This window comes from Solanum tuberosum, unplaced genomic scaffold, assembly GCF_000226075.1.
Source record: "Solanum tuberosum cultivar DM 1-3 516 R44 unplaced genomic scaffold, SolTub_3.0 scf00269, whole genome shotgun sequence".
NCBI classification, from domain to species: Eukaryota; Viridiplantae; Streptophyta; class Magnoliopsida; order Solanales; family Solanaceae; genus Solanum; species Solanum tuberosum.
This window is the reverse complement of record NW_006239191.1, coordinates 658,281-683,661: the sequence shown is the minus strand read 5'-3', so window position 1 is coordinate 683,661 and position 25,381 is coordinate 658,281. Positions and strand designations below refer to the sequence as shown.

At 37.0% G+C, this 25,381-nt stretch overlaps 2 protein-coding genes across 3 annotated transcripts; both read right to left on the bottom strand.

The window, feature by feature from the left end:
- Positions 1 to 8,927: 8,927 nt before the first annotated feature.
- Positions 8,928 to 16,492, bottom strand: LOC102577925 (phytochrome B). 2 transcript variants are annotated; one of them, XM_006358147.2, is made up of 5 exons: positions 14,197 to 16,492; positions 12,685 to 13,492; positions 11,225 to 11,518; positions 9,503 to 9,738; positions 8,928 to 9,414 (listed from the first exon to the last, which is right to left on the bottom strand). In XM_006358147.2, the coding sequence occupies exons 1-4, from the start codon at positions 16,265 to 16,267 to the stop codon at positions 9,519 to 9,521; spliced, it is 3,393 nt and encodes a 1,130-aa protein (XP_006358209.1). In that variant the 5' UTR covers positions 16,268 to 16,492; the 3' UTR covers positions 8,928 to 9,414; positions 9,503 to 9,518.
- Positions 16,493 to 19,163: 2,671 nt separating this feature from the next.
- On the bottom strand, positions 19,164 to 25,128 carry LOC102579671 (ATP-citrate synthase beta chain protein 2-like). Its single transcript, XM_006358145.2, has 17 exons — positions 25,031 to 25,128; positions 24,287 to 24,408; positions 24,072 to 24,174; positions 23,477 to 23,542; positions 23,228 to 23,351; positions 22,729 to 22,863; positions 22,324 to 22,384; positions 22,153 to 22,229; positions 21,578 to 21,733; positions 21,266 to 21,394; positions 21,044 to 21,176; positions 20,671 to 20,798; positions 20,427 to 20,532; positions 20,275 to 20,351; positions 20,090 to 20,160; positions 19,668 to 19,952; positions 19,164 to 19,553 (listed from the first exon to the last, which is right to left on the bottom strand). Exons 2-17 carry the CDS (start codon positions 24,384 to 24,386, stop codon positions 19,478 to 19,480), a joined length of 1,827 nt encoding a protein of 608 aa, XP_006358207.1. The 5' UTR covers positions 24,387 to 24,408; positions 25,031 to 25,128; the 3' UTR covers positions 19,164 to 19,477.
- Positions 25,129 to 25,381: the final 253 nt, after the last annotated feature.

Sequence of the window (25,381 nt, the reverse complement as noted above, 5' to 3'; positions counted from 1 at the left end):
TGTGGGGGGGCGGGGGGGGGGGCAGGCGCAATTCAACAAAGTTTAGACTTCTTAATTCAGATATATGTGTATATTTTATCAGATACATGTGTATATTTTATCAGATACATATACACTTAATCAGATATACTGATAAATTAAATACATATAATCTTAACTCAATAATGTGTCAGATACATGCGTAAATCTACAATACATGTATACTGATAAAAACTAGATACATATAATCTTAACTCAATAATGTGTCAAATACATGCATAAATCTTCGCTTATTATTTTCATGAATAGTTACTTTTTTTCGAGCAACATTAAACCTCGAAGTAGGAAAAATGGTAAACAACCTAATACAGAAACATTTCGAATACATTCCTGGTTGGTTCGACATCTAACCACAACGGTGTTTGCTTCACCTTATTTGGAGAATCACTAGCCATGAAAGTAAATTATGAAAATTCTAACTCAATGAAGTTTTACCTTAAATTTTGAAAATTAGAAGACAAAATAAATTGAAATTTGTCACGTCAGCACTAGCGAACCCGGAATTGTCATTAAGGGGTGTCAATGGTCGTAGTAAAATAGGACTAGAACACACGACCTCAAGGAATTCTCACAACGCCTTAACCACTAAACTAAACATTTAACTTGTGTCAAGAGGTATCAATACTTGTATATATTTTTATTAAATCAAAATTTAACCTCTATATACAATTTAATTTTTCGACGAAGGGGTGTCGCTTGACACCCCTTACTCAAGGGTGGGTCCGCCCATGGTGGGGTGGGAGGTTGATGAGAGAAATGGAGAATTGATTGACATGAAATCGTTAATTTGAGATGGTTTAATAGTGCAGATAACTAATTTAAGCTATTATTTAGGAATATATGTATCTAAATATATCTTACTCAATATATGATAGAAAACTCTTAATTAGTAGTAAGATATATAATTGTTTAAATATTTAGATAAACTTAATATATATGGTAAAGGAGTTACAGGAGTACATCTAATTAGGTAGTTTTTCCATATTTTAATAACTTCTAATAGCACAATTACTAACCACTACAATTCATCAAATTACAATTAGTTACAAAGATTCATCAATGCCAAAAGTAAAACTATGGTAAGTTAGTAACTAAAACAATTTGGGGACTGTTCTCAAAAATACAAAAAGACGAATTTTAAAATAGGTCAACAATTATATTTTGGACAAAATAGGGGGTTGAAGCAAATTTTGAAATTTGATCTTTAAAATTTCTTTAAAACTACATAAATTCTATAGTCAAACTAATATTTAATCTTTTTTTAAAAGGTACTTAAAATATTTATGACTAAGCCAGAGTTTAGTCTAGTTGCAAAAATATTTTATTGTTCTTAGATAAGGGATAAAGTATAGTTTTTTCATCTAGTTTTTGATCTATCTTGTTCAACAGATTGCATTACTAGATGGTAAACTCAAACCAAATTCTCCTTATTCTCATCTCCCTCCTTCTTTCTTTGGAAGAAAGGAGATCGAGAAAAATAGGCGATTCTTGATAATTTTAGCGATTATTAGGGATTGTAAATGAATTGATTAGATCAGATTTAGATGAATTGAATTAATTACAGTCCACCCATATAAAATATAAATAAATATAGATTTAATTAAATATAATTTTAACAAAATGGTTCTAAACCATTTGTATTTTATAATATAGAAAAAAGAACAAAATAATTTATAAATTAACTTCATTCAATGAGAGGAGTATGTTCATATTTTTTCTAGACCACTCATCATAAAACTTAACTAGGTCAATTCAATACTCTCTCTCTTTTTTCTCTCCTTGCTAGTTGCTAATGGCAAGAGGGGACTTTGTTTGCGTGCACAACATTGACATGTGTGATGGAGACTTGTGTGGACAAAAAACAAAAGAACATTGGCACATGATATTTTTTTTTTGCAGGCATTTGGTTATAAAAATTAAATATTATTTATTTTATTTTAAATTTTAAAGGAGTTGTGTTGGGTTATATTTATTTTAATATATATTTTTAAATATGATTTGTGCCCCTATTTTTAAAAACTAGCAAAATTATCAAATTTAACTAATTATCTGAATTATACAATTAAATCTACACTAAAGAAAAATATCTCAAAATAGATAGTCACATAATCTCATAAATTAGATCTAATAATTAAGTTACTACATGAAATTGTAATCATTTAAATTTGTTAAATAATTCGAATTATAATGAATTCATGAATATATTAGTCCAAATAAATATTATGGATTAATATAATTGGGTTAATTATTTTAGTCCAATAAATATGAATTTAATTAAAGTCCAAATTAATTGATTTGAGTTACAATAGATGAGCCCAGTTTCATCTCATCCTAGAGGCTCAGTTTGGTGCCACGTGTCAAATGGTGTGGCATGCCAAATCAAACAAAGAAGCCAATAGGATTAAACCATGTGTCAAAATGACAAGCCCACTCCGTTAAGTTCAATATATCATGTTACTTAAATATGATTGGCCGAAGGGAAACTTGTTCTCTTCATAACACCTCTATTCCATATAGGGGTCCTCATAATTCAGAAAAGACACTAGAATTCTAACAAATAGTCAAAGAGAGCTCGTGAATCAAAACCCGCATATTTCTCTACAAGCTACAAGTTCAAGAACTTCAAGCCAGTGGCGTAGCCACATGATGGTCAAGGGTGTCCAATTGGACACCCTTCGCGGAAAAAAACCATATATACAAATAAAATGATACACGAAATGATTAAATAACATATTTTGGACACCCTTAACACAATAAGCTATTGTAGTTCGGTGGTTTCACCTACTTGGAATGAGGTAGTTCTCGTGTGTTCGAATCTCACTAGTTCTACTTTTTGAAAAGAGCTATTTCTGGACACCCTTTGTGAAATTCCTGGTTTCGCCACTGCTTCACACATTCAAGTTTAAGAACGATCAAGATCAAGACCATCAGATTCAAGAACAAGCTTGAAACCCTTGAATTCAAGTATAAGTCAAGTCAAGATAAAGATAAAGTTCAAGTTCATCAAAGATTCAAGAATAAACTCCAAAACGCTTGAATCCAAAATCAAGTTCAAGAACAAATTCAAGATCAAACTCAAGAACCCTTAAATTTATATCTGAAAAGATGAATTAGTGAAATCATAGAGATTGTAACACTCATATTCTGAAATCAATAAATATTATTGTTGCATCATTTTTCGGGCTTGATTATTATTTTCTCAACTCAAATTTTATTGTCTATAAATTGTGGCATGTCCGGTGGGACAATCTCTACTTCTCATCTCAACTTTTCAAGTATCAAAGAATATCGAGATGACTTTCAAGAAGATCAACTCTCAATCAATTGCCTCTAAGGTCACTAACTCTAAGTTCTCTACTGAAGTCGAAGGAATCCCTGGTGTTACCCTTGGAAATTTCGAAGTTATTACGAGGAGCAAGGTAACTATGCTGGGAAAACAAACACTTCAAGTGTCGTCCACATCAAATTCTATTTTTGAGTCTTCGACTCCAAAAGGATCAAGATCCTTCACAAATGCTTTAGAAGGAGGAAGCAGTGTTGCTGAAAAGATCAAGAAGACCTTATCTCTACTTGAGAAAATTGGTTCCAAGAGCTCTACCACAAAGGGAAACTATGATTTAATAAGTGGATCATCTCTAAATATATCATGTAATGTAAGTCCGTTGAAGATCAACTTGTGTGAAAACCCATGTACTCTATTACATCCCCAATGATCAGCAAGCAATGATAACTTAACTGATGCTTCATCCACGGAGGAACAACTTGTAAATCTGGCGAAGTTAATTGAAAGATTGACAAACATGTATACCACTAAGAGTATCGAATTGATAAGTTGATGGATAGGATGGAAGGCTTTTTGATGGAGAAGCTAGTCATGTGTCTGAAAAAGGTGTTGAAGTTCAAGAGATAAAAAATCCTGCGAAGCAAGTACCGCTTGTCAAGGAGATGCTAGTTTCTTCTGAAGGAATGATCCCGCTCGATCGTTTGAAGGAGTTCATTGAAGGGACCATCAAAGATAAGTATGAAGTCTCCACCAAATCTTCTCATATTTATGTCAAACCATACACTATAAGAATTGATAACTTCAAAATGTCTGCTGGTTTTCAACCTCTCAAATTTCAATAGTTTTAGGGTAAAGGAAATTTGAAGCAACATGTTGCACACTTTTTGAAGACATGTAATAATGCTGGAACCTATGGAGACCATCTTGTAAAGAAATTTGTCCGCTCTTTATAGGAAAATGTGTTTGATTGGTACACGAATCTCGATCCCAATTCTATCGACATTTGGGAGCAATTAGAGCACGCATTTTTCAATCGCTTCTATAGCACAAAGTGTACAATGAGCATGGTAGAACTCACGAATACTCGCCAAAGGAAGGATGAATCGGTTATATATTTCATAAATCGATGGAGAAATGTGAGCCTAAATTGCAAAGATAGACTTAGTGAAGCTTTTGCAATAGAATATTGAATTTTTGTGGGACTCTACAAGATGTGTTCAAATCGAGTTGGGACTCTATAAGATGTGTCCAATTTCAATTAGGATTTTTGGAGGCTATTCAACCTAAACTCTAGTTCATGCCTACTATATTTCCTTAAAGAGGTATCTCTAATAATCCGCAAATTCTTGAAACATTCATAAAGAGATCAAATTCAAATCATCCTAGTTCGATAAATAAGTCACTAATGACCCTCGAATCATGGATAAATCTTATGAGAGAAGAATCAAGGGAACAAACAGATTTGTACACATATTGTTTTATCAACAAAATATTCATGCTTCTTCATATTTTGCTTGTGGTTGATTTATTTTTCATATGTTTAAAATTTGTTGCAAACAAATTGGCACGCCTAGTGGGACCAAATCTACCCTTCATCTCTTCTCTCACAAATTAAATCTGTAAATTTGAAGTCACAAAACCGCAAAGGTGTAAGAATGAGTACTTCAAGTCTCGTCTTTGAGTTTCATGAAGTCTACACTCCGAAAAGCATTGAAACAGGGGACATTTGTAGACATTGAATTTTTGTGCAGCTCTACAATATGTGTTCAATTCGAGTTGAGACTCTACAAGGTGTGTTCAATTTCAATTAGGATTCTTGGAGCCTACTCAACTGTGACCCTAGTTCATGCCTATATAAAGGGTACTATATTCCCTTAAAGAGGCATCTCGAATATTTTGCAAATTCATAGAATATTCATAAAGAGATCAAATTCAAATCATCCTAGTTCAAGAAATACACCACTAATAACCCTCAAATCACGTCTTATGAGAAAAGAATGAAGGGAACAAACAAATTTATACCCATACTAGTAAAATTATCCACGCTTCGTGCGGGAATTTAATATTACGGAATTTATAAAATAATACTTCAAATCTATTTGTCATTAAAACTAAAACATTATATTATCTTACATACAAGATTACGTAGTAACAAACAATAATAATATAAAGGAAAATGAAAATTGCTTCTTATCATTTATCCTTAATAACATAAGCATAAATTAATGACTGTAAAAATACATACCATAATCTGTAACATAAACAATGACGTCAGTGAGCTACTCAACAGGAGCAAAGTACACAAATATTTAATTGTGAAGAAGAAGAGATTTGGAATTTTTGTTATTTTAAAATGAGAGGAAATTCCTCTATTTATAGACAACAAAAAGTAGTGTGAACAAATTTTTATCGTGCCTTATTAGAAATGTTACAACTTTTTGGAAAAGTTACAAACCTTCGGAAAGGTCACAACCTTTCATAAAAGTCACAACTTTTCATAAAAGTCGCAACTCTTCATTAAAATCGCAACTTTTCATAAAAGTCGCAACTTTTCATAAAAGTCGCAACTCTTCATAAAAGTTGCAACTCTTCATTAAAGTCACAACTTTTCATAAAAGTCACAACATTTCATAATTGTCACAATTTTTCATGAAAGGGGAAGGGTAGTTTTGGAAATAAATAAATTAAAAGGGAATTTCGGTTTGTGGTGGCGCCACATAGGCGGGCCTAAGGTTCTCTTTTATATATATATATTTTATTTATTTTATTTTATTTTATCAATAAAATATTATTGTTTCTTCATATTTTGCTTGTGGGTGATTTATTTTCCACATGTTTAAAATTTGTTACAAACAACAATACATAAATATTTTTTTTCAGTTTAGTAGGCATTTGGACATGCAATTTCATCTCGTGATTTGAAATCAGGTGATGAACTAGTGTTTGAAAATACGATTTCACCTCATAATTTCATATCATGAGATGAAATTTCAAATTCTCTAAAAAAAGTTTGAATTGGAAATTTGATATCATGATTTCACATTTTTCAACTATAAAAATTTACCCACAAGTTTATATTTTGTAAAAAGAAATCCACTATTATATATCTACATATTTTTTTGCGAGAAAACCAAAGGAGTGATGAAATATTCATGGAATACGAAAAAAAATGATATAGATTACTAATGATATTGACCATATTCAATTTTATTAAAGAGTAATACACTACAACTTTTGTTCAATTTTATCTTTTTATTGAACTAAAGTTTGATCGATAGATATTATAGTCTTTTAGAATAACATTGTGATAGTGTATTATACTTTTGTTATGAACTTTTACTTATCGGTAAGATTGTATAAAAAATTGGGGTAATTTTGATAGTTTTCACAATTTACAGAGTTTTATGTTTATAAGCAAAAAAATGCAACTTAAAAATTCAAATTGCATGTCCAAACAAAACTTCAACTTCATCTCATATGATTTCATATCATGATTTCATCTCACATGACCAAGTGATCCCTTATTTAAAATTTTGAAAATTGGAGTCAAAGATGGATTTGTTTTTTATTGTAGTTTTTGCAAATAATAGTTGTTGTTTGAAAGTACTTTTCTAAAAAAAAAAACATAAAATACTATTTAAACATGAAATATAATTTAAATAAATCATTTTTATAATAAAAAAATTAGAAAAAAAATTGAAGAAAAAAAGGTAAGGAAAACAGAATTTTGATATTTTCCAAATTTCAAATACAATTTATAATTAAATATTAATTTTCAAATAAAGTAAAAACAATCAAGAAAAAGTATATACATGGCCAAGCGATTGTTTTTTCTTTGGTTTCCCATTCATTTTCCAAAGTCCACATTGAAGCCCCGACTAAATCTGGATCGTGCATTACAGGGCCCATAAGATTTTCTACATACCCAAGATTTGAACCCGAGACCTCTAGTTAAAGATGGAGTAGTCCTATCACCACAAGCCATGTGGCGGTCAAGCGGGTTACTATCAAATAATGCCATTAAAAAAAATTCTACCTTACAAATAGGAAAAACAATATAATAAAACCTCTTTATCTTCCCTATTTCTTTCTTTCATTCACCATTATCCAAATAATGTGACATCAAATATAAACACATTATCAACTAATTATTTAAAGGTTTATTGAGCTAGTTGGATTCTGAGGTTATCAACAAGTGCAACTAATGTCAATGTATTTATTTATGTTAAGGCGTGAGGTGTACAATAGTTCATTTAACATTATATTATAAGTTTTCTATTGTTAAAACTCTGAATTTATGGACCTTATGTATTTGGATAATATAGTTGTCAAGGGTAGGTGTTGCAGCTTAATCGCCTTATCATCTCACACACTTGCCTTAGTTGCATATATAATTCAACTAAATATTATTTTAAATCATTATGCCAAGTAGACTCTTTCATTACATATACACAATATTTATTTAATTATACACACGAGAATAAGAAGTTTTTCATTTATAATATGAGTTTAAATGGAGTAGTAAGTTAGTAATATTTTTTTTAATTATTATTTCTATACAAAACCTAAAACATGGAATATGCCAAAACGTCACCTAGCAATCACAATATTGGAAAGGAACATATGTATATACTTGAAATCATATGTTAATTGACCTAGCTAGTGGAATGAATAAGTCTGTCTTAGTTGAATTCGAGCCCAAAAATAAAAAAATATTTATCTTTTAATTAATTAAAACCGAACGTGAAAAGAAAAATAATTAAAAGGAACTCTTTGATCATAGGTGATCGAGCTTCTACAATTGTTGTGTTGGAGTCAAAGCAATGACAACTATAAAGTCTCAATTGTAGCAAGTTTAGGTTGGGTAAGTGAATTATGAAAATGCAGCTACATTCTCTACCACAAAAAGTTCTTTTACATGCTACATAAAGAGTTGTTTTTTTTTTGTGGGGTTTAATTCATGTGGTAGTAAATCCCATGTGCCAAATTATTTGGCCACTTGGGAGCAAGCAAAAATTGGTGGAGGACAAAATTTAGTCTTTCTTTGTTAAATAATATAAAGACAGTTATTCTCTAGTGAACCAAGAATTCCTAAAGTATATACGCGGGCTTTAAAGTAACCATATCATAATTGCAGCTAATTAGTACTCCCTTGTTCAATTTAGACTTGTCATTTTTGATAAATCAAGAAAAGACAATATTATATCCTCAATTTATTTAAAAAGTTAATATTTTTGAAAAAAAAGTAAAAACCTTTGGATTTTGAAATTCTATTAATTTAATAGGGATAAAATGATAAACTCACTATGTCAATTATTATTTTCATAATAGGTGTGTCAAGTAAAAAAATGGACAAGTAAACAGAAACAAAGGGGGTACCGTACCGTCTATATAGATCATATTTTTCTATGTTGCGCATTGTTCGCTAGGTCTTCATGAATTTGATCTGGATGCATTAATGTCTCAACCTTATGAGCTTAAGTGTAAAAGTGGAGGCAAATTTAAATGTAAAACTAAGAATTGTTCAGTTATATGCATGCTAAGTATAAAAGTAGCTCGAGGCAAATTCAAAATCTAAAGCTAGTTACTCGTACACACAATAATGTTCAGCAAGAAAAGTCCAAATTCCATAAACTTATTTCCAAAAATAGGAAGATCAACCACCAAGAGGAGCTTAGTCATATAAGATTCTCAGTATGTTCATGTTACACAAATCCTAATGTTACAAAGAGTGGGAGACACCAACTCATCCAGACCATGGAAAGGATGACATTTATTCCACCTTTTAATACATACTAGTATTATACAACAATACACTTGTTATGCTACACACAACAGCTCTGGGATCAAGTAATTTGGAATCATGCTAACCATTTTCCAATTATTTGGCCATTAGCCACTTACTATGTCAAGGAATTAATCTTTGGTAAAAACATGCACTAAGGAGCAACAGCTTTCTCAACTTGCACATGCTGAGAGAACTAGTCCAGAGTTGTAAAAGACGCCAGCATATACAAGTCGAAAAATGTTGGAAACAGCTGGTTTAAGACTGTTAGAAAGATGCCGATCAATCCCCCCATACTTGCTCTCTCCTGTGTCAAGTTCCATTAAAGGATCAGAGGCATTACCAGAATTTCACCAGCATGCAATTTTAAGAGATATTACAGGTTCTTCTCTTACTGTGTGCTGTAAGCTCCTAGCCAACACACTTTGGACCTTTGCGTGTCATTGGCAGGTCGAGGATAATCAGGAAATAGCATCTTTCTGATTCTCTGATATACTGGATTTCTCCATTCATAAGCTTTAACATTTTTCTGCACATGCTCAGTCCTAAGCCTTCCTGAGTTACCCACCGACTGCTGTGGAACATGTCTTGAACCAATTCAGGAGGAAGCCCTTCGCCAGGGCATATAATCCTATGCCAAAAGAAAAAAGAGATTATTTAATAGTTGAGGTAGTATAGCACACCAAAAAGTGTGCAACTGCCGAAACTTAACCCCTAGAACTCAATTTTCTAATACAAGGAAAGAGTTGATTCGAAAAACAAAGTGCAACCTAGGATGCTAGTAAAACACTAGCAAGATGAATATTTTGGAATAACTCAACCTCTAGGAAAGCTAATAAAGTGAGATCTAGGATGCTAGTTAACACCAAAACCTGCAGAAGTATTTGTTTGGGGATACGTTTATGTCTCCAATGAAAAATGCTTGGCAGTTATTAAGTACCACATTCAAGCACCATGATAAGGTGTATAAGATTAAATTTACAAAACTAAAAGATTAAGGCTATGCTTCTACTAATTCCTGTCGCTGGCTTGAGATTATAGTATCTTAGTTATGAAGTCCATCAACGCTCGTCTATAAGCAGTTGTATTTACTCAGTTCATTACAAGCTTATACTTCTGTCGTTTCAGTTCAAAACTGGAAGAGAAACTTTATAGATGAAATGCAAGTTTGAGGTGGAGAGTATGTTTTTTCCTACTCCAAACACAGGAAAATAAGCGGAAAGATGAAAGACGAGCAATGGCAAAGTCGAGTTAAAAGAGCTCAACAAACAAAAGAGATGCTGCCCTGATCTCTTTTTTTTTTAGACGGTAAAAGTACTGCCCTGATCATTTTACCAAAGTCAATTTACATCTCGAGATCTTTATCTTATCCAGCTCTCAACTAATTGCAGTATTAGTTCTTGCTTGAGCTAGGTCAGCCGTCAGCTTATACAACTTAGAACGGAAGCATGAGTTAACGTCCTTTACAGCAAAAACAGAGTGAGCTTGAGAAAAAAAGATGAAGAGCATTGACGAAACAGAATGTTTTAAAGGCTATGCAGATAGATAGGTTATATATGTACGGGACAGAACTAGACTAAAAGGTAAGCTACCAGGTGGCACATACAGAAAATAAAGGAAAAAAATTTAGCAGAAAACTGTATAAACTTTCACTTTATAGGTTGAAGCTGCCACTGATGAGTCAATGGAAAGCGATAGAAGAAGGGAGATGATACATATGGATAGGAGATGAGGTATGAAAAGAGAAGGCAGGGTAAAAGCTATGCCAAAGAGAAGTGGTACAAGTCTAAAAGGCACCTTTCACTTAAGTTCGTATCTTATAGGCTTATAGTAGGTCTAAACATACATGAAATTTCCTTTACTCCTAACATTACATCAATATTCATTGGATCAAAAATCTCATATTCTGACATGCCTGTTGGAGCAATCAGAAAGTAGACTATAGAAAACAACCCTGAAATAAATGACTCAAATAAGCAGCAGATGGCATTCAAATGAGGACCGAAGACTTCTTCAAGAACCATTTAAAGAATCAAGGTTGCATGATAAAGGGGGGAGTTATCTATTAATTTAAGGCATCTGCATGTAGTTGCAGGAGAGAAGATTAAAGAATGCACCTGAGATCAATATGCACAACAGTTACTCCATCAGATATTGGCATCATACTTGGTCGAAGTTGGATTTCTACCCACCCATCAGGTGATGGTGCATACCGTACCATGTTCAACAAGAAATCTGCCAAGACCTGTTGAATTCTCACTTGATCACCATGTACTGTTAATGTCTTAATTTCCTCTGGTATATCACGGATTAACTGCACGCCTTTTTCCCTCAGCAATAACATCACTTGGCTAACAACAGCATCTATTACACTCCCAAGAAAAAAATCTTCTTTCTCAAGGGTCAGTGAACTGTTAGAAGATCAAAGGTCAGTCAAATTCTGAAAGGAAAAAGGTTGCTAATACTACATAGAATTGAAATACACACCCATAATCCCCTCCAGCAACCTACAGAAGAACACTATAAAAAAGAAGAAAGAAATCCCAAATAGTTAATTTCAAATACTATAATGCAGTGTTGCCAAAAGCAAAAAGCGCAAATAAACCATTGGGATTTTAACCACAAAGCACAAATAAAGTGTGGCCTTTAATGAGAAAAAAAAATGCAAACGAAAAATAAATAAAGATATATGCATATATTTAGTCCAAGACAAATAATTATAAGAATGAATGACAAATATGAACAAAGAAATTGAATTTCTTTTTATATAAATTGAAATATCAATTCTTTAGTGTTAAGAGGCTAATTGGCAAGGAAAAGTATGCCTCAGAACCTTGATGACGACACTGAAGCACACATTAAGCTAGGCGAAGCGCTCAACACATTTTGAGCCTCGCTTCAGGGCTTAAGCGCACCTTTGACAACATTGTTATAATATCAATTGCAGGCTATTGCTCTTTTAAGAGAAACTACCATGTTTATTACTTTTGACTCCAGAGTTAAATTTACTGTTTTTAGTTGATGTCTAGCGAAACCAATCTCTCTACCTTTTCAAGGTAGGGGTAAGGTTTGCGTATACACTACCCTCTCCATACCCCACTCGTAGGGTTACACTGGGTATGTTGTTGACTCCAAAGTTACACTAGAAGATATTATATCATGGATAAATAGCTACTCCCTCTATTCCACTTCATGTGACGCTCTTTCTTTTTAGTCAGTTTCCCGAAAGAATGGAACTTTTTATATTTTGGAAACAGTTTTAACTTTAAAGTTCCCACTCTATCCTTAATGACATGCTTTTAGAGCCACATAAATGGTACATTCTGTATAAGGTCACATGTCCATAAGTTTCAAAAAAATCTTTCTTTCTTAAACTCTATGCCCATGAAATGGAGAAAGTATTAGTTTAAACTATATTGGTGGACTTCCAAAAATGTTGCTGCACCATGTCAGTACCTCCAAATATGCATAATTTTGGAGGATCTAACATGCACCCAGCGCCATTTTTTGGAGGATCCGAGCATCATTGGTTTTGAGAGAACTTATTAGCAAGCATAATCGAATAAGAAAGACTTACCCGTCCTCAATGTTTTCCAGATCAACATCCCTAATGATCTTAGACATCTGCCTCTCACAAGCAGCACTTGTCTCTAGATACTGCTTCTGATTTTCTGTCAAATTTGTGGCCTCCAACAATGAATTTGTAAAGCGTATACCATTAAGAGGACTTTTTATTTCCTGACAAATGTATGCCAGCTCTTTCATCTGAGAATAGCACTTCTTTTCCTGTTGCCTTTGAACTCTTAGAGCTTGCTGCAGTTCGGGACTGGCTATCTGTATGAAACAGAAAGCCCCAATAGTATCGCCCTCCATATTAACTCTCTTATTTGCAGTCAAAAGAGCTTGCACATATTTCCCATTTCGGTCAAAAAAGGAAAATGGAAACTTGTCTGTATCCTGGCCTCCAATTGCATTATGCAACACGATCATGAACTTTGTCATGGCATCTGGGCCCTTGAGCCGACAACAACTTCCAAAAATCTCACCAACTAACATTTTTCCAACAATCTCCCCTCTAGACCAACCAGTGAGTTTTTCCATGGCAGTGTTCCACTCGGAGCAACAAGTGTTCTCATCTGATGCAAATATTGGAGGGATCAGAGGATTGGGGCTGTGCACAATGGCCTTGTAATCACCTTGGATGTTAATAAACTTGTCCATAACAACTTTTTCCCCAGTAACATCCTGCCCAACAAAGCAAACACCAACAATGTTGTTTGTGTAATCTTTGCTAGCGCAAGCATTAACCACCACAAAAACAGCTTTCTCCAGTTGTTCAGCTCCAAATGTCCTCAACTTTATTTCTACATTTTTATCTTCCTCGCCTGCAGTAGTATGGCTACAATATTAGTTTATTTTTCTCTTTGGTTGTCTGTTGCAGGAGTTGAGTAGAAAAGAAGCGGAGTTGATGCCAATTATTTCAGTTACAAACTATGCAAGAGTCAACATACGCAGACAATACAGAGAGCAGGGTCCCTACAATCAGGAACAAACCTAAATCTGTACTGTACAAGAGATGGTTTTGGTTAGGCAAGAAAGAAGCTAACGCCTAAGGGCACATTCTTTTTAAAGTGAACTTGTTCTACACAACTTCTACCAAAGAAAAGCAAGGATCAAAATAAACATCTATCAAATGGCACAAAGTAGAGTGGAATGGATATGAAGGATTCATATAGACGACCCAGCTAGTTTGGAAATGAGGTGTGTTGATTGATTGACTTGGTTTTGTGCATAATACCTCTCCATTAGTCGCACACCATGTCCTATCCCTCTACCCACACACACAAAGCAAGACTGCATGCTTCAGTTGACAAATTCAACAAGATGAAGTGGACCAACAGTTTTTTCAAGTTTCAAGGATTCAGAGTAAAGAAAATCACTAGAATCCCATGATTACTTCACATTCAGCTTTCGAACACAAAGAAGAGAAAAGATAAGATTATACCACTCATGCAGAGCAAAGAAACTCTACAACTTGAAAACTGTGCTATCATTTGGAAATGAAGAAAATAAATAAACAAGGTATAACCTCTTAGAGCATTGTACAGAAGCTTCTCAGCAGTCTCCTGTGATTCTTTGTACACAAGATCATGAACCAAGGACTTCCCCATTGCTTCTTCAACTGATACACCTGTCAATTCAGCGACCTTTGCATTCCACCCATTTATGTGACCTTCAACATCAACAGCAAATATGGGAGCTGTTGCAGTTTCGATCAATCTAACCATTTCTCTGGCAACAGAACTCAGTTCATCTATCCCTTGCAACTCCATTTCCCCAAGATGAGCATGCACAATAGCCTTAGAATTACTTGCCTCAGCATCCTTAAATGAATCTCGCAGAATTAGCTGCAAAGAGTGGATTGCATCCATTTCGGCATTTTCCCATGGTGAGCTCCGACTTTTAACAACTTCCAGAAATGCCTTGAAGGAAGAACGTGGATGCATTCTCTGTCCGTCATCCTTGTCTTCAGGATGATGCTTTGCACCACCCCACTTTATTTCTTTCGCTGTGTGGGAGCGAAACCAAAACAAGAAATCTTTAGAAGTTATATAAGCGACAGCCATACCACAAACTGCATCACCAAGTGAAGCTGCTCCAGGATACCCAGCATCAGCCAAACTGTCAGTACTTAAACCCGTTGAGTCTCCATGGTAAGCCAATAACCACTCCACAATGTCCTTTATCTGAGCTTCAGTTGGTGTGACGCCTAATGGATAGTACTTCCCCTGGTAGTATAGAGCAGCACCATCGCACTTCACAAGGTCCATAATACTGGGGCTTTGGGTAACAATCCCCGGTGGAGAGTCTCGAAGGAGCATGTCACATAACAGTGTTTGTGTCCTTAAAACATGTTTCTCAGACAACTGTGACGCCAATTGCAACTCCATGTTCAATTGGAGTCCAAAGGCCTGCATAAGGAATTCACATGCATACCTAAGAGGGAAAGGAATGGACCGAACAGAAGTGTGGTGTCCAACAACCAAGCCCCATAGCCTCATTGAATTTCGACCGCCACCCACAGCTTCCTCATCATTTCCGTTGATAATAACTGCCAGAGTTAATGAGGCAATAGACCCCATATTTGCCATGTACTGTGCGTGGCAACCATGAGGTGCTCTAAGTGTGGAACCAACTAGACATAAAGGCTGCATCAGTGATTCATCCTGAGTAACCCGCACAGGGGTAGCATGGCAGTCCACAATCATTCTCACCCTGTTCTGCTTAAACAAAAACCGTGAAGCTTGAGGAATATCAGTAGCAGGATAATGCAAACCGATATAGGGCTCTAAATCTGATCTTTTACTCTCAGCCACTACCTCTCCATGTTCATCCTCATGAAATTTATATACCATAACCCGGTCATACCCGGTTAACTCCCTGACACTCTCAACAACAGTATCACACAAAAGCTTAATGTCCCCACCAGGAAGTGATTGCAAATGAGAAATAGCCCTCACTGCAAGTTTCTGTGACTGCACTGCTCCAGCAATAGATAAAGCAGGGTCCTCAGTTCTAGCAGGCTCCAAATCAATGACAATACCAACATCAACCCTGTGCAAAATTGCATAAAAGGGCTTTCCAGAATTCTTGGAATGTATCCAAATTGGGTTGAGTAAAGTGATCTCACGTGCCCCAAATGCTCTTTCTAGCAAAACAGAGCTAGAAGGGGTAAAAAGGGTCCTAACATCAGTTCCAATAGTGAGGATCTCACACTTCTCAAGGCTTGGAACAGATTGTGGAGTTAAACTAAGCATTTCACAGGCATTTTCACTATAAGCTATTACACGAAAACTAGCCTCATCTACAGCTATCATACAACCAAAAGGCTGAATATGACCTCCTCTTTGAATTTTAGTCAAATAAGCAGTAATTTGCCTTTCAGGCACAGATTGTGTAGTAGTTTTAACAGACTGTGAATAATCAAAAAACTTTCCAGACTCACCAGATTGTTCAAACACAGCATGAAGCCTAGCATCAGCTGTGTACTGTGCTATAGCTTTGCTTATTGAATCTTTGTAATTTACATTACTTGTACCTGAAGATTGAGCTTGAGATGAACTATGATGGGAATGCTTTGTTCTACTTCCAGAAGCCATTTCTCTCTCCTCCACACAAATTTTTCTTGCTATTACATGGAAAAACTTGTCAATTTTAAAACCCTAAAACAAATTCAGTTGAGGGAAAACAAACTGACTTTTGGGAAACTCAAAAAAGATTGAATTTTTGGTTGAATACAGAAATGGGGTTGTCACAAATTTTATACTAGTTGCAGTAATTGAAGCAATATGGTGGACCTGTTTGTCCAACAGTATTTTTTGTTTTTTTTCTCTGAAATACTTTTTTACTCTCAAATTTAAGAAACTGCCTATACTCCAAAAATATTAATAGCTCGGTTGGTTAGTTGATTAACTACCTACACTTTTACTTTGCGTAAGAGTAATACATAAATATGATCTTTAACTTTAGTGTTAGCGGACAATTATGATCTTTAACTTTGAATGTGCATAAGTAGGTACTTAAACTTGTATAAAATTCATCCTACATGGCACCATATGTGGCTGTTTTATGTCTTACGTGGCGTTCCTACTTGTGCACACTCAAAATTGGAGGTCCATTAAAGCCAAGTTAGGATAATGCTTATGTATTATGTCTTTATTTGCCGTGGTAGCTTTTACAAAAGTATACTAAACACAAGTTCAATTTCATAAAGTTCATATAAAAAATAAAAAAAAAAGGAATATATGGGCAGATGCCTACTAAAAGTTTCTTGAAAGATTTCCAAGAAATTTGAGGGAATATGCTACAGAAGCAAAAAAGAAATGTATGTTTGTTGTTTGTTTGATCAGAAATGAAGGGGGAACAAAGGGGGGGGGGGGGGGGGGGGGGGGGGGGGGGGGGGGGGGGGGGGGGGGGGGGGGGGGGGGGGGGGGGGGGGGGGGGGGGGGGGGGGGGGGGGGGGGGGGGGGGGGGGGGGGGGGGGGGGGGGGGGGGGGGGGGGGGGGGGGGGGGGGGGGGGGGGGGGGGGGGGGGGGGGGGGGGGGGGGGGGGGGGGGGGGGGGGGGGGGGGGGGGGGGGGGGGGGGGGGGGGGGGGGGGGGGGGGGGGGGGGGGGGGGGGGGGGGGGGGGGGGGGGGGGGGGGGGGGGGGGGGGGGGGGGGGGGGGGGGGGGGGGGGGGGGGGGGGGGGGGGGGGGGGGGGGGGGGGGGGGGGGGGGGGGGGGGGGGGGGGGGGGGGGGGGGGGGGGGGGGGGGGGGGGGGGGGGGGGGGGGGGGGGGGGGGGGGGGGGGGGGGGGGGGGGGGGGGGGGGGGGGGGGGGGGGGGGGGGGGGGGGGGGGGGGGGGGGGGGGGGGGGGGGGGGGGGGGGGGGGGGGGGGGGGGGGGGGGGGGGGGGGGGGGGGGGGGGGGGGGGGGGGGGGGGGGGGGGGGGGGGGGGGGGGGGGGGGGGGGGGGGGGGGGGGGGGGGGGGGGGGGGGGGGGGGGGGGGGGGGGGGGGGGGGGGGGGGGGGGGGGGGGGGGGGGGGGGGGGGGGGGGGGGGGGGGGGGGGGGGGGGGGGGGGGGGGGGGGGGGGGGGGGGGGGGGGGGGGGGGGGGGGGGGGGGGGGGGGGGGGGGGGGGGGGGGGGGGGGGGGGGGGGGGGGGGGGGGGGGGGGGGGGTCTATTTTTTGTTTGAATGCTTTGATTGTGAGTGAACCTTTACTTTTCTGTTGTAAAAAATAAAATTTGTTAATAATTGGTCTTTTTTTTAATTAATATTAAGATATGGAAACATATGTGGATATAGTGAAATGGGGAGTATGTTGTCAATAAAAGCAGGGTGTTTTATGTGGTTGAGAATTCATGTTTATGGAGTTGGCCACATGGGTTGAATATTAGAATGACCATTTTAAGAAATAAACATGTTTGGATTCCTTGATAGAAGTTGTAATAAAAAGGAGCAGTAAATTTTATTTTGCTGAATCTATAAGAAAGAAAGGCAAAAAGGAGAAGATAAAAAGATGATATAATGGAAATGGTGGGGGCAAAACAAAGTGATGAGTATTCCCTTTCATATCACATTGCCCCTCCCACGTGAAGGGCAGTACTATTATTGACACACAACCAATTCCTCCCTTTGTCTAATTATTCAAATGAAACAACACCCAACATGGGTGTGTTAGCCATGAACCTTCAATAAAAAGAAGATAGACCTTACAAATACACCCATCTATGCCTGCTTTACCATAGAAACTAAAATATTGCATTCAAACCTTGAAGAGTCTCATGTCAGATGGGAAAAAAGAAAGAAAAATTACTTAATTATACAAATATTCCTATCATATTTATTAATTCTTCCTATGGTTTCAAATAATTGCATATTGTCTCGTTAATTAATAATTTCATATCAGATTTCAAATCAAATACACCTAGATATATGTATTTTGCTATCAGATACACTCTGAAATACAGATACATAGGAAGAGAGCCGAGCGAGATAGGAGGAAGAGGAGTGAGAGAGTCAGTGTATCCTAGATACATGTAAATCACACGAAATACATGTATCCGGAATACTAGATACATTCTAAAATACATGATACATAGAGAGAGATGCAAGTGAGAGAGAGTCAGTTTATCCAACTACATGAGAATCCACTTGGATATAGTGTATGTGGAACAAATCACACCTTAATTTTGACCTCATGTATCTTTGGATGCGCCAGAGACATGTATCAAGATATCAAAATTTGGTACGAAAGATAATATCAAAAACTCACAAGAATGCATATAATTAGGTTCTAAACTAGTGGGATTTGTGTTGTTTTTGCAAAAAAAAAATGAGTCGTCTCCTTATACAGGCTTGAATAATTCTTCCCTCATGAGCTAGCTAACTTTTAGGGTTGAATTGAACTCAAGATCCATTTCTTAATATGGCATCAAAGTTAGGGCCAAGATCCACTTCTCAATACATATAATTACTAAATTTTCGTTTAGGCAAGTGCAAACAGTGCAGAGACACTGATTGAAAGAATCTCCTTGTAAAATTGAAATCAGGTACAACAATGGAATGACTTATTTCTTTATGACATGAAAAGAGAGAAAAACAAACACTTGAGTGGTGGAACTAAGAATTGATCATAAATGATAACTTGTCTGGTAGGAATCTCCCTAACAACTTACAAAATCATCATAGGAGCCCTTAGGAGTAGTGGAAACACTAGTCTAACACATGAACAAAACACTCACACACAACAAATGGCTAACTTAATGGTTTGAATGAAAACTATAGATTGGGAGAAGGCAACTTTCTGCCTGTTGTTATGGGGAAACTCTTCACTTTGTGTAGAGGACATCTTCCCATGGGTGACGGTACAATGGCTGCTTCAATCTCTTCTGGTCAAATGTGTGCCTGACATTTCAAAAGGTACACGTCAATCATTAATGAATTAGAATCTAGCTATCATAAACAAGAATTACTGACGGTGAATCTAAAATGGTGATTAAGCACCATCATGCAACTCACCCTATAAGCCCAATTGAACGAGCCAGGACAAAAAGTCCATTGAGGTAACCAATCTCCACTATTTCATCAATTTCTGGCTTGGTGAACATTCCACTGCCAGCAAGGAGATCCAAGAAGAGGGATCCGATGGCACCATCAACGTTGAGGACTAGGTTGTTTGCCTTTGAGAGTGTGTAAGTTTCAACCTGAACAGCATATTCCATGTACTTAACAGAAGGGAAATTTTCCCTAGCATAACGTTGCAGTAGTTCCACTCTCTTATCTCTGTTGTCACCTCTCTTAATCCTGTTACACAAGAAGTAGATGTGGAACGTCAAATTAAGTGTAGAAGCATGCCAACCCTACAAGTTCAAAAGAATTCCAAGTACATCTTTTAATTCTACAATTCTAGGATATAATCAAGAAGCTACAATATATGCTACCTGTGGCCAATTCCTGGAACTCGAATGCCCTTCTTCTTCATACTTTCCACAAACTCATATGGAGTAAGACCCTACAAACACAAAACATTTGAAAATATTTATTCATTTGGACTCAAAAGAAACCAGCAGGAACTGCTTCTAGACTGATGAGTGCCTAGGGAATGCTCATAAATCATAAGCCTTACCTTGTCATAAGCATCCTTGAAGTACCGGGCAGCATCATCAATAGCACCACCAAAACGCGGACCAATAGTCAGCAATCCTATTAAGAGACACATTAGTCCAGTTTTGATTGAAAACTAAATGAACATCTAGAAACCCGCAGACTGTAACGTACCAGAAACAAGGCAGGAAACCAAATCTTTTCCAGCCCTGGCAGTTACAATGGAATTGTGTGCACCAGAGACACAAGGACCATGATCAGCACATAACATGACGCAAATCTGCCATGAATTAACCATGACAAAGTAAATTAAGAGGTTTATAAACAGAATAATTGCCGTTGGCAGAGACTGATGGTTAAAAATAAGAGTTTATAACCTATTGAAAGAATGATAGAGTTGCAACCGTAAGAACTATACCTCAATAAAACGTGTGCAATAACGTGGTAGGCTACGTTTGAACCACAAGAGAGATATTACATCACCAACACCAAGTCCCTGCTCCACAATGGATGACATGGGTACGCCAGCATAGCAAGGCTCTTCACCTGTGAACAGAAATTGAAATTGTAGACACAATCAGCATCATTTCCGATTCTTATTTAGCCACCAGAAAAAAACATTAATCATTGATAGGAGACAAGTGAGGCTTGCACAAGTGGTTGAGCACCTTCACCATCGACTGGTAGGTTGAGGGTTCGAGTCACACAGGAGGTTAAGTGGGAACACTATTGATCCTCTGGAAGTAGGGTAAAAAAAAACATAGATAGGAAATACGCAAATCCAACTATACCTCTATCGTCAGATATTGTGGAAATGATATGAGTTGGGGCCCGAACTTTCCCACTCTTAATTGCCGTGCTAAGATCCTCAGGTATTTGAGGAGGTGTAATTTCCTTTACAGGAGTAGTCTTTCCTGCTTCAACCTGCCAAAACAAATACGGAGTGGTGTCAGAACTAAAAGCAGAGTAAAAGGCATAAAAAAACAATCTCTGCTGAATATCAAGAGACTCACTAGCTTTTCAAATGCATCTTTGATTGCTCCTTCAAAAGCTTCATACGAGGTTGGAACTATAGCTCCAGCGTCTCTGAGTGCTTGATTCTTTGCTTGTGCAGACTCCATTTCGCCACCACTCTTTGCCCCCTATTGACAAAGACCATGCAAAGTTAAACTTATGTGCATAGATTATACTGTCCAGCCTATTCTAAAAAGAAGAAAAGAGAATGGGGCGAAAAGCAGTTCCGTCAAAACATCTCTCAATCCTCGCGAGAGACTACAAGCAACATGTTTCTAGGAAATGCGGAGATCAAGGGAAATAGAACTCACCGCATGACCAAATTGTACTTCTGACTTGAAGAGCGTAGCACAAGTTCCACTAACCCAGGCAACAACAGGCTTGTTGATTTTTCCCTGCTTCAAGGCTTCAACCAAGGAATATTCATCTCGTCCACCAAGTTCCCCGAGAACAACCACCATTTTAACCTAAGTATATCAAAAGCATGATAAAAAAGAAGTGAAGAACTAGTAATTGAAAAAGTAGTGATGGAAGCAGGAAATACATCAAGATATCAAAACATCAGTTGTTTATGCACCATTGAGCTTCTAGTTATATCAAAACAGTGGAATTACATCAATCTTAAATCATAAATACTAATGGTGAACATTAGGAAGAAAGTCAACAAAGTCGCAGTGTGTGTGTGGAAAGGGAAAAACTTTTGCCAGTTGGTTGGAATGTTAGCTATTTGATCATAAAGCTAAAAAGTGGCTTCTTTCTAGGCATGTTCAATGGGGGATTAGAATTTAAACTAAAAATAATCAGGATCCTAAAAGTAACAAAACCGAGGGCCTGAGGATAACTTGGTGATATTAATAGGAGAATGTAACCTATACGAATGAATTACCTGTGGGATATTGTTGAAGCGCAAAACGTGATCAGAAAGGGTAGAGCCAGGGAAAACATCTCCACCGATTGCTATTCCTGCATATACCAAAATTCACTCATATTCTATTTCTCAATAAAAACAACATAAACATGCTCCAATAGGATGGATTCAGAATTCTGAATGCCCAACCTTCATAAATTCCATCAGTGACACGAGCAATTGAATTGTATAATTCATTAGACATACCCCCCTGTACATCAAAAGAAAAGTTATTATACTTGAAACCTGAAAATGTTATTTTCAAACTATTCAGCTTCATATATTAGAGTGAGGTCATGGTTTCATGCATTAAAGTATGGTAAAAGGGATGTTTGAATGGTTGCATACATTAAATTTAGGTGAAGATACGTTTCTGAAAGTAGTTTTAGAGTAGGTCGTAGTGTCTCACAAGTATTTTCTTATCTTAATTGCAGTCCAGGAGATAGTAAAATAGAAAGTAGGGGGGACAAAATGTTGCAGGTGTAATTGATTAGAGATTATTTTTCTAATATTTATTAAAATAACAAGACGAAACCGGCTCTAAAAATCACTCACAGATTTTGAGACAAATCCCACAGATCCAGGTCGGTAAAGTTTGCACTGAATAATGTTATCAATAGTTCCAGCAGTATCACCAATCTTAAATGCACCAGCTTGAATACCTCCAACAGTAGCTGGACCAATAACCACCTGAGGAAGATCACCATATTATACACCATAAAATTTGGAAATTAATAAAAGCAGAAAACTAGAGTGAGGTAGTTATTGACACCCTAAATGCTCCACTTGATGATCTGTTAAGAGCTCATTCTACCATTTCTTTATTATATCTTAAAGAAAAGATAAAATCTGCGGACAGGGGAAGGGGGAATTCATTGACACCAGGAGAGGCAACCATAAAATGTGAGAGAAGTAATTGATAATTTCTTCAGTTTATTATCCATAAGATTATCCTATAGTTGATTATACATTATCATTCAAAATCTTACCCCACCCCCAATAAAATGATAATGAATGTAAAGGCATAAACCTGATTGATATGACATAATATTACCTTATTGTTTGCCTTTGCATAAGCAATCAGCTCTTTAGCATCTGACTCGGGAACACCTTCAGCTATAATAGCCGCAACTTTGATGGTTGGCTGTTTAAGAGCCGACATGGAGGAAGCAGCGGCACTGCAAATGAATAAGACAGTAAAGAAGAGATACAATAGCAAATCTTTTGCAGCTTCAGGTTTTCACTTCAAGAAAAAGGACAATTCAAGGAAGAAAGCACAACAACAACAGCGGCCAGCACCAACCTTCTGAAAGATGCAAAGTTAATGAAAACATCAGCCGTGGGATGTGCAGCACAGGCGGCTTCAATGCTGAACAAGTAAAATGTAGAATATAATCAGTGTAAGTGATAAGACACCAAATTAACCAAATAGAAACCAGGTATGTGAAGACAATATAGATCAAATATATCTGCCAGGATTATGATATATCTGATGGTTGTAGAAAGTTTCAGAACTAAGGCATTTTTACTAACTGAAGTAATTCAAGCTGTGGAAATGTGACAACACATTTTTCTATATCTTTTACTAACTGAAGTAATTCAAACTAAGAAAATTTAACAGCACATTTGTTGCTAAGTGACTCAATTACGAACCATTAAGTTAAAAGTTAGCACATGATCCATCACATAACCAGGGAACTCAATTGCTAACACTGGAAGCAGAGAGCTAAATATAAGCCACACAAAGCAAATTGCATACTTGAAGGGACCAACAAAAAAGAAGACCACGCTGAGAAAGATTACCAATGGACATCCTTTAGAGATCCAAATGAAAAGGCTCATAATAAAATGGGAATATAACCAATGGTTGAAAAAAACAAACAAAAAGAAGGACGCACGTTGAGTGTACTGGGATTGCGATTTCCTCCTGACCAAAGAAAAGTTTCTGGAATCCCTCAGAACCAGGATTAATAATTCCAGCAACAGATGGTGTTTCCCTCGCTGAAAATTTGAAAATTATAAAATTAACACTAACCAACACATTGAAAATAACAAGATCATTGTGTGCATATCTGCCTGTAAATAAATCGAGAACCAGAGGCATAGTACGAACCACAAAGGAAATCAAAATCAAGCATGCGCTGAATAGGAAGCTGCTTGTAGTTGTAGAACAACGCTTGTGTAGTCTTGGAGAAAAGTTGTCCAGTAGCCATTTTGCCAAGTCAATTAAGATCACTGCAAAATTCCAACATCAACACCATCCATAAACAGATAATTTCTTGCACAGACAGAAGGCCAAAACAATACATCAATAGATAACTATTGAGCTGACAGTGAAACATTTCATCATACAGCTATTCTAGTGGCATGTGTATCCAAGTAGTGATACGCTAAATGGTATACAAATTAGTTAGCTCAAAAACAAAATGGTAAATGAAGTATATTATTGAAGCAGCAACATTCCAAAACAAATAAGATGACAAGGAACAATAACGAACAAGAAAGCTGATTCTTTAATCCAAACAAGTTTGTGTAGATCTTTCCTTCCTTAAGAGAAACAAACACAACTGAACCTCTAAAATGATGAGATCTTTTAATGAAAAGAGAAAAGAGTTGTAACAAGTGTTAATGCAGATCCCAGGTATATATGATAAGCGGGAGAAAAAGTCAGTGAAGAACAAATAAAAGCATATGTATATATATATATACAACCTCGGAAACATCGAAACAAGAATTGAAAGGCGTTTAACGTTTTCAAGTAAAAGACACAACCCCGAATCAAGAATTCAAGAGGGGTCACCAAAATCGGAACATAAATTGGAAAAAAAGATAAAAATTCAAGAGAATGAAAATGTACCTGTAGATGAAGATGAAGAAAGAAATGGCAAGTCCCCGAACTAGTTGGAGAATGTTGTTGGCCAGAATTATTAGTATATATACACACAAGGAAGGAGTATTGCGTTTATGACATAGGGATGGAATTCAAATAGGGGCTGCCCCACACACACAAATATATTCAATACTAGTAGTACCTAACCAACAAAGACAAACAAATTAGGCATAATGCATCAATATGTGCTTTAATTTGGTTTATATCCTCCAAACTTTGTGTTTTAGGTGACATTTTAGGTATATATGTGTATGTCTACTTGTTTAAATTTATATGTGTCTATTTATGCACATTTAAAATTGAAGAATATAAATAGGG

Coding starts and splice junctions, on each gene's coding strand:
- LOC102577925 (XM_006358147.2), bottom strand. CDS start 16,267: ATGGCTTCTGGAAGTAGAACAAAGCATTCCCATCATAGTTCATCTCAA. Junction 13,493..14,196: donor TCTGTACAATGCTCTAAGAG/GTTATACCTTGT, acceptor ATACTACTGCAG/GCGAGGAAGATAAAAATGTA. Junction 11,519..12,684: donor CTGGAAAACATTGAGGACGG/GTAAGTCTTTCT, acceptor ATCTTCTAACAG/TTCACTGACCCTTGAGAAAG.
- LOC102579671 (XM_006358145.2), bottom strand. CDS start 24,386: ATGGCTACTGGACAACTTTTCTCCAAGACTACACAAGCGTTGTTCTAC. Junction 20,799..21,043: donor CACAATATCTGACGATAGAG/GTATAGTTGGAT, acceptor TTCTGTTCACAG/GTGAAGAGCCTTGCTATGCT. Junction 20,533..20,670: donor ATTGCACACGTTTTATTGAG/GTATAGTTCTTA, acceptor AATTCATGGCAG/ATTTGCGTCATGTTATGTGC.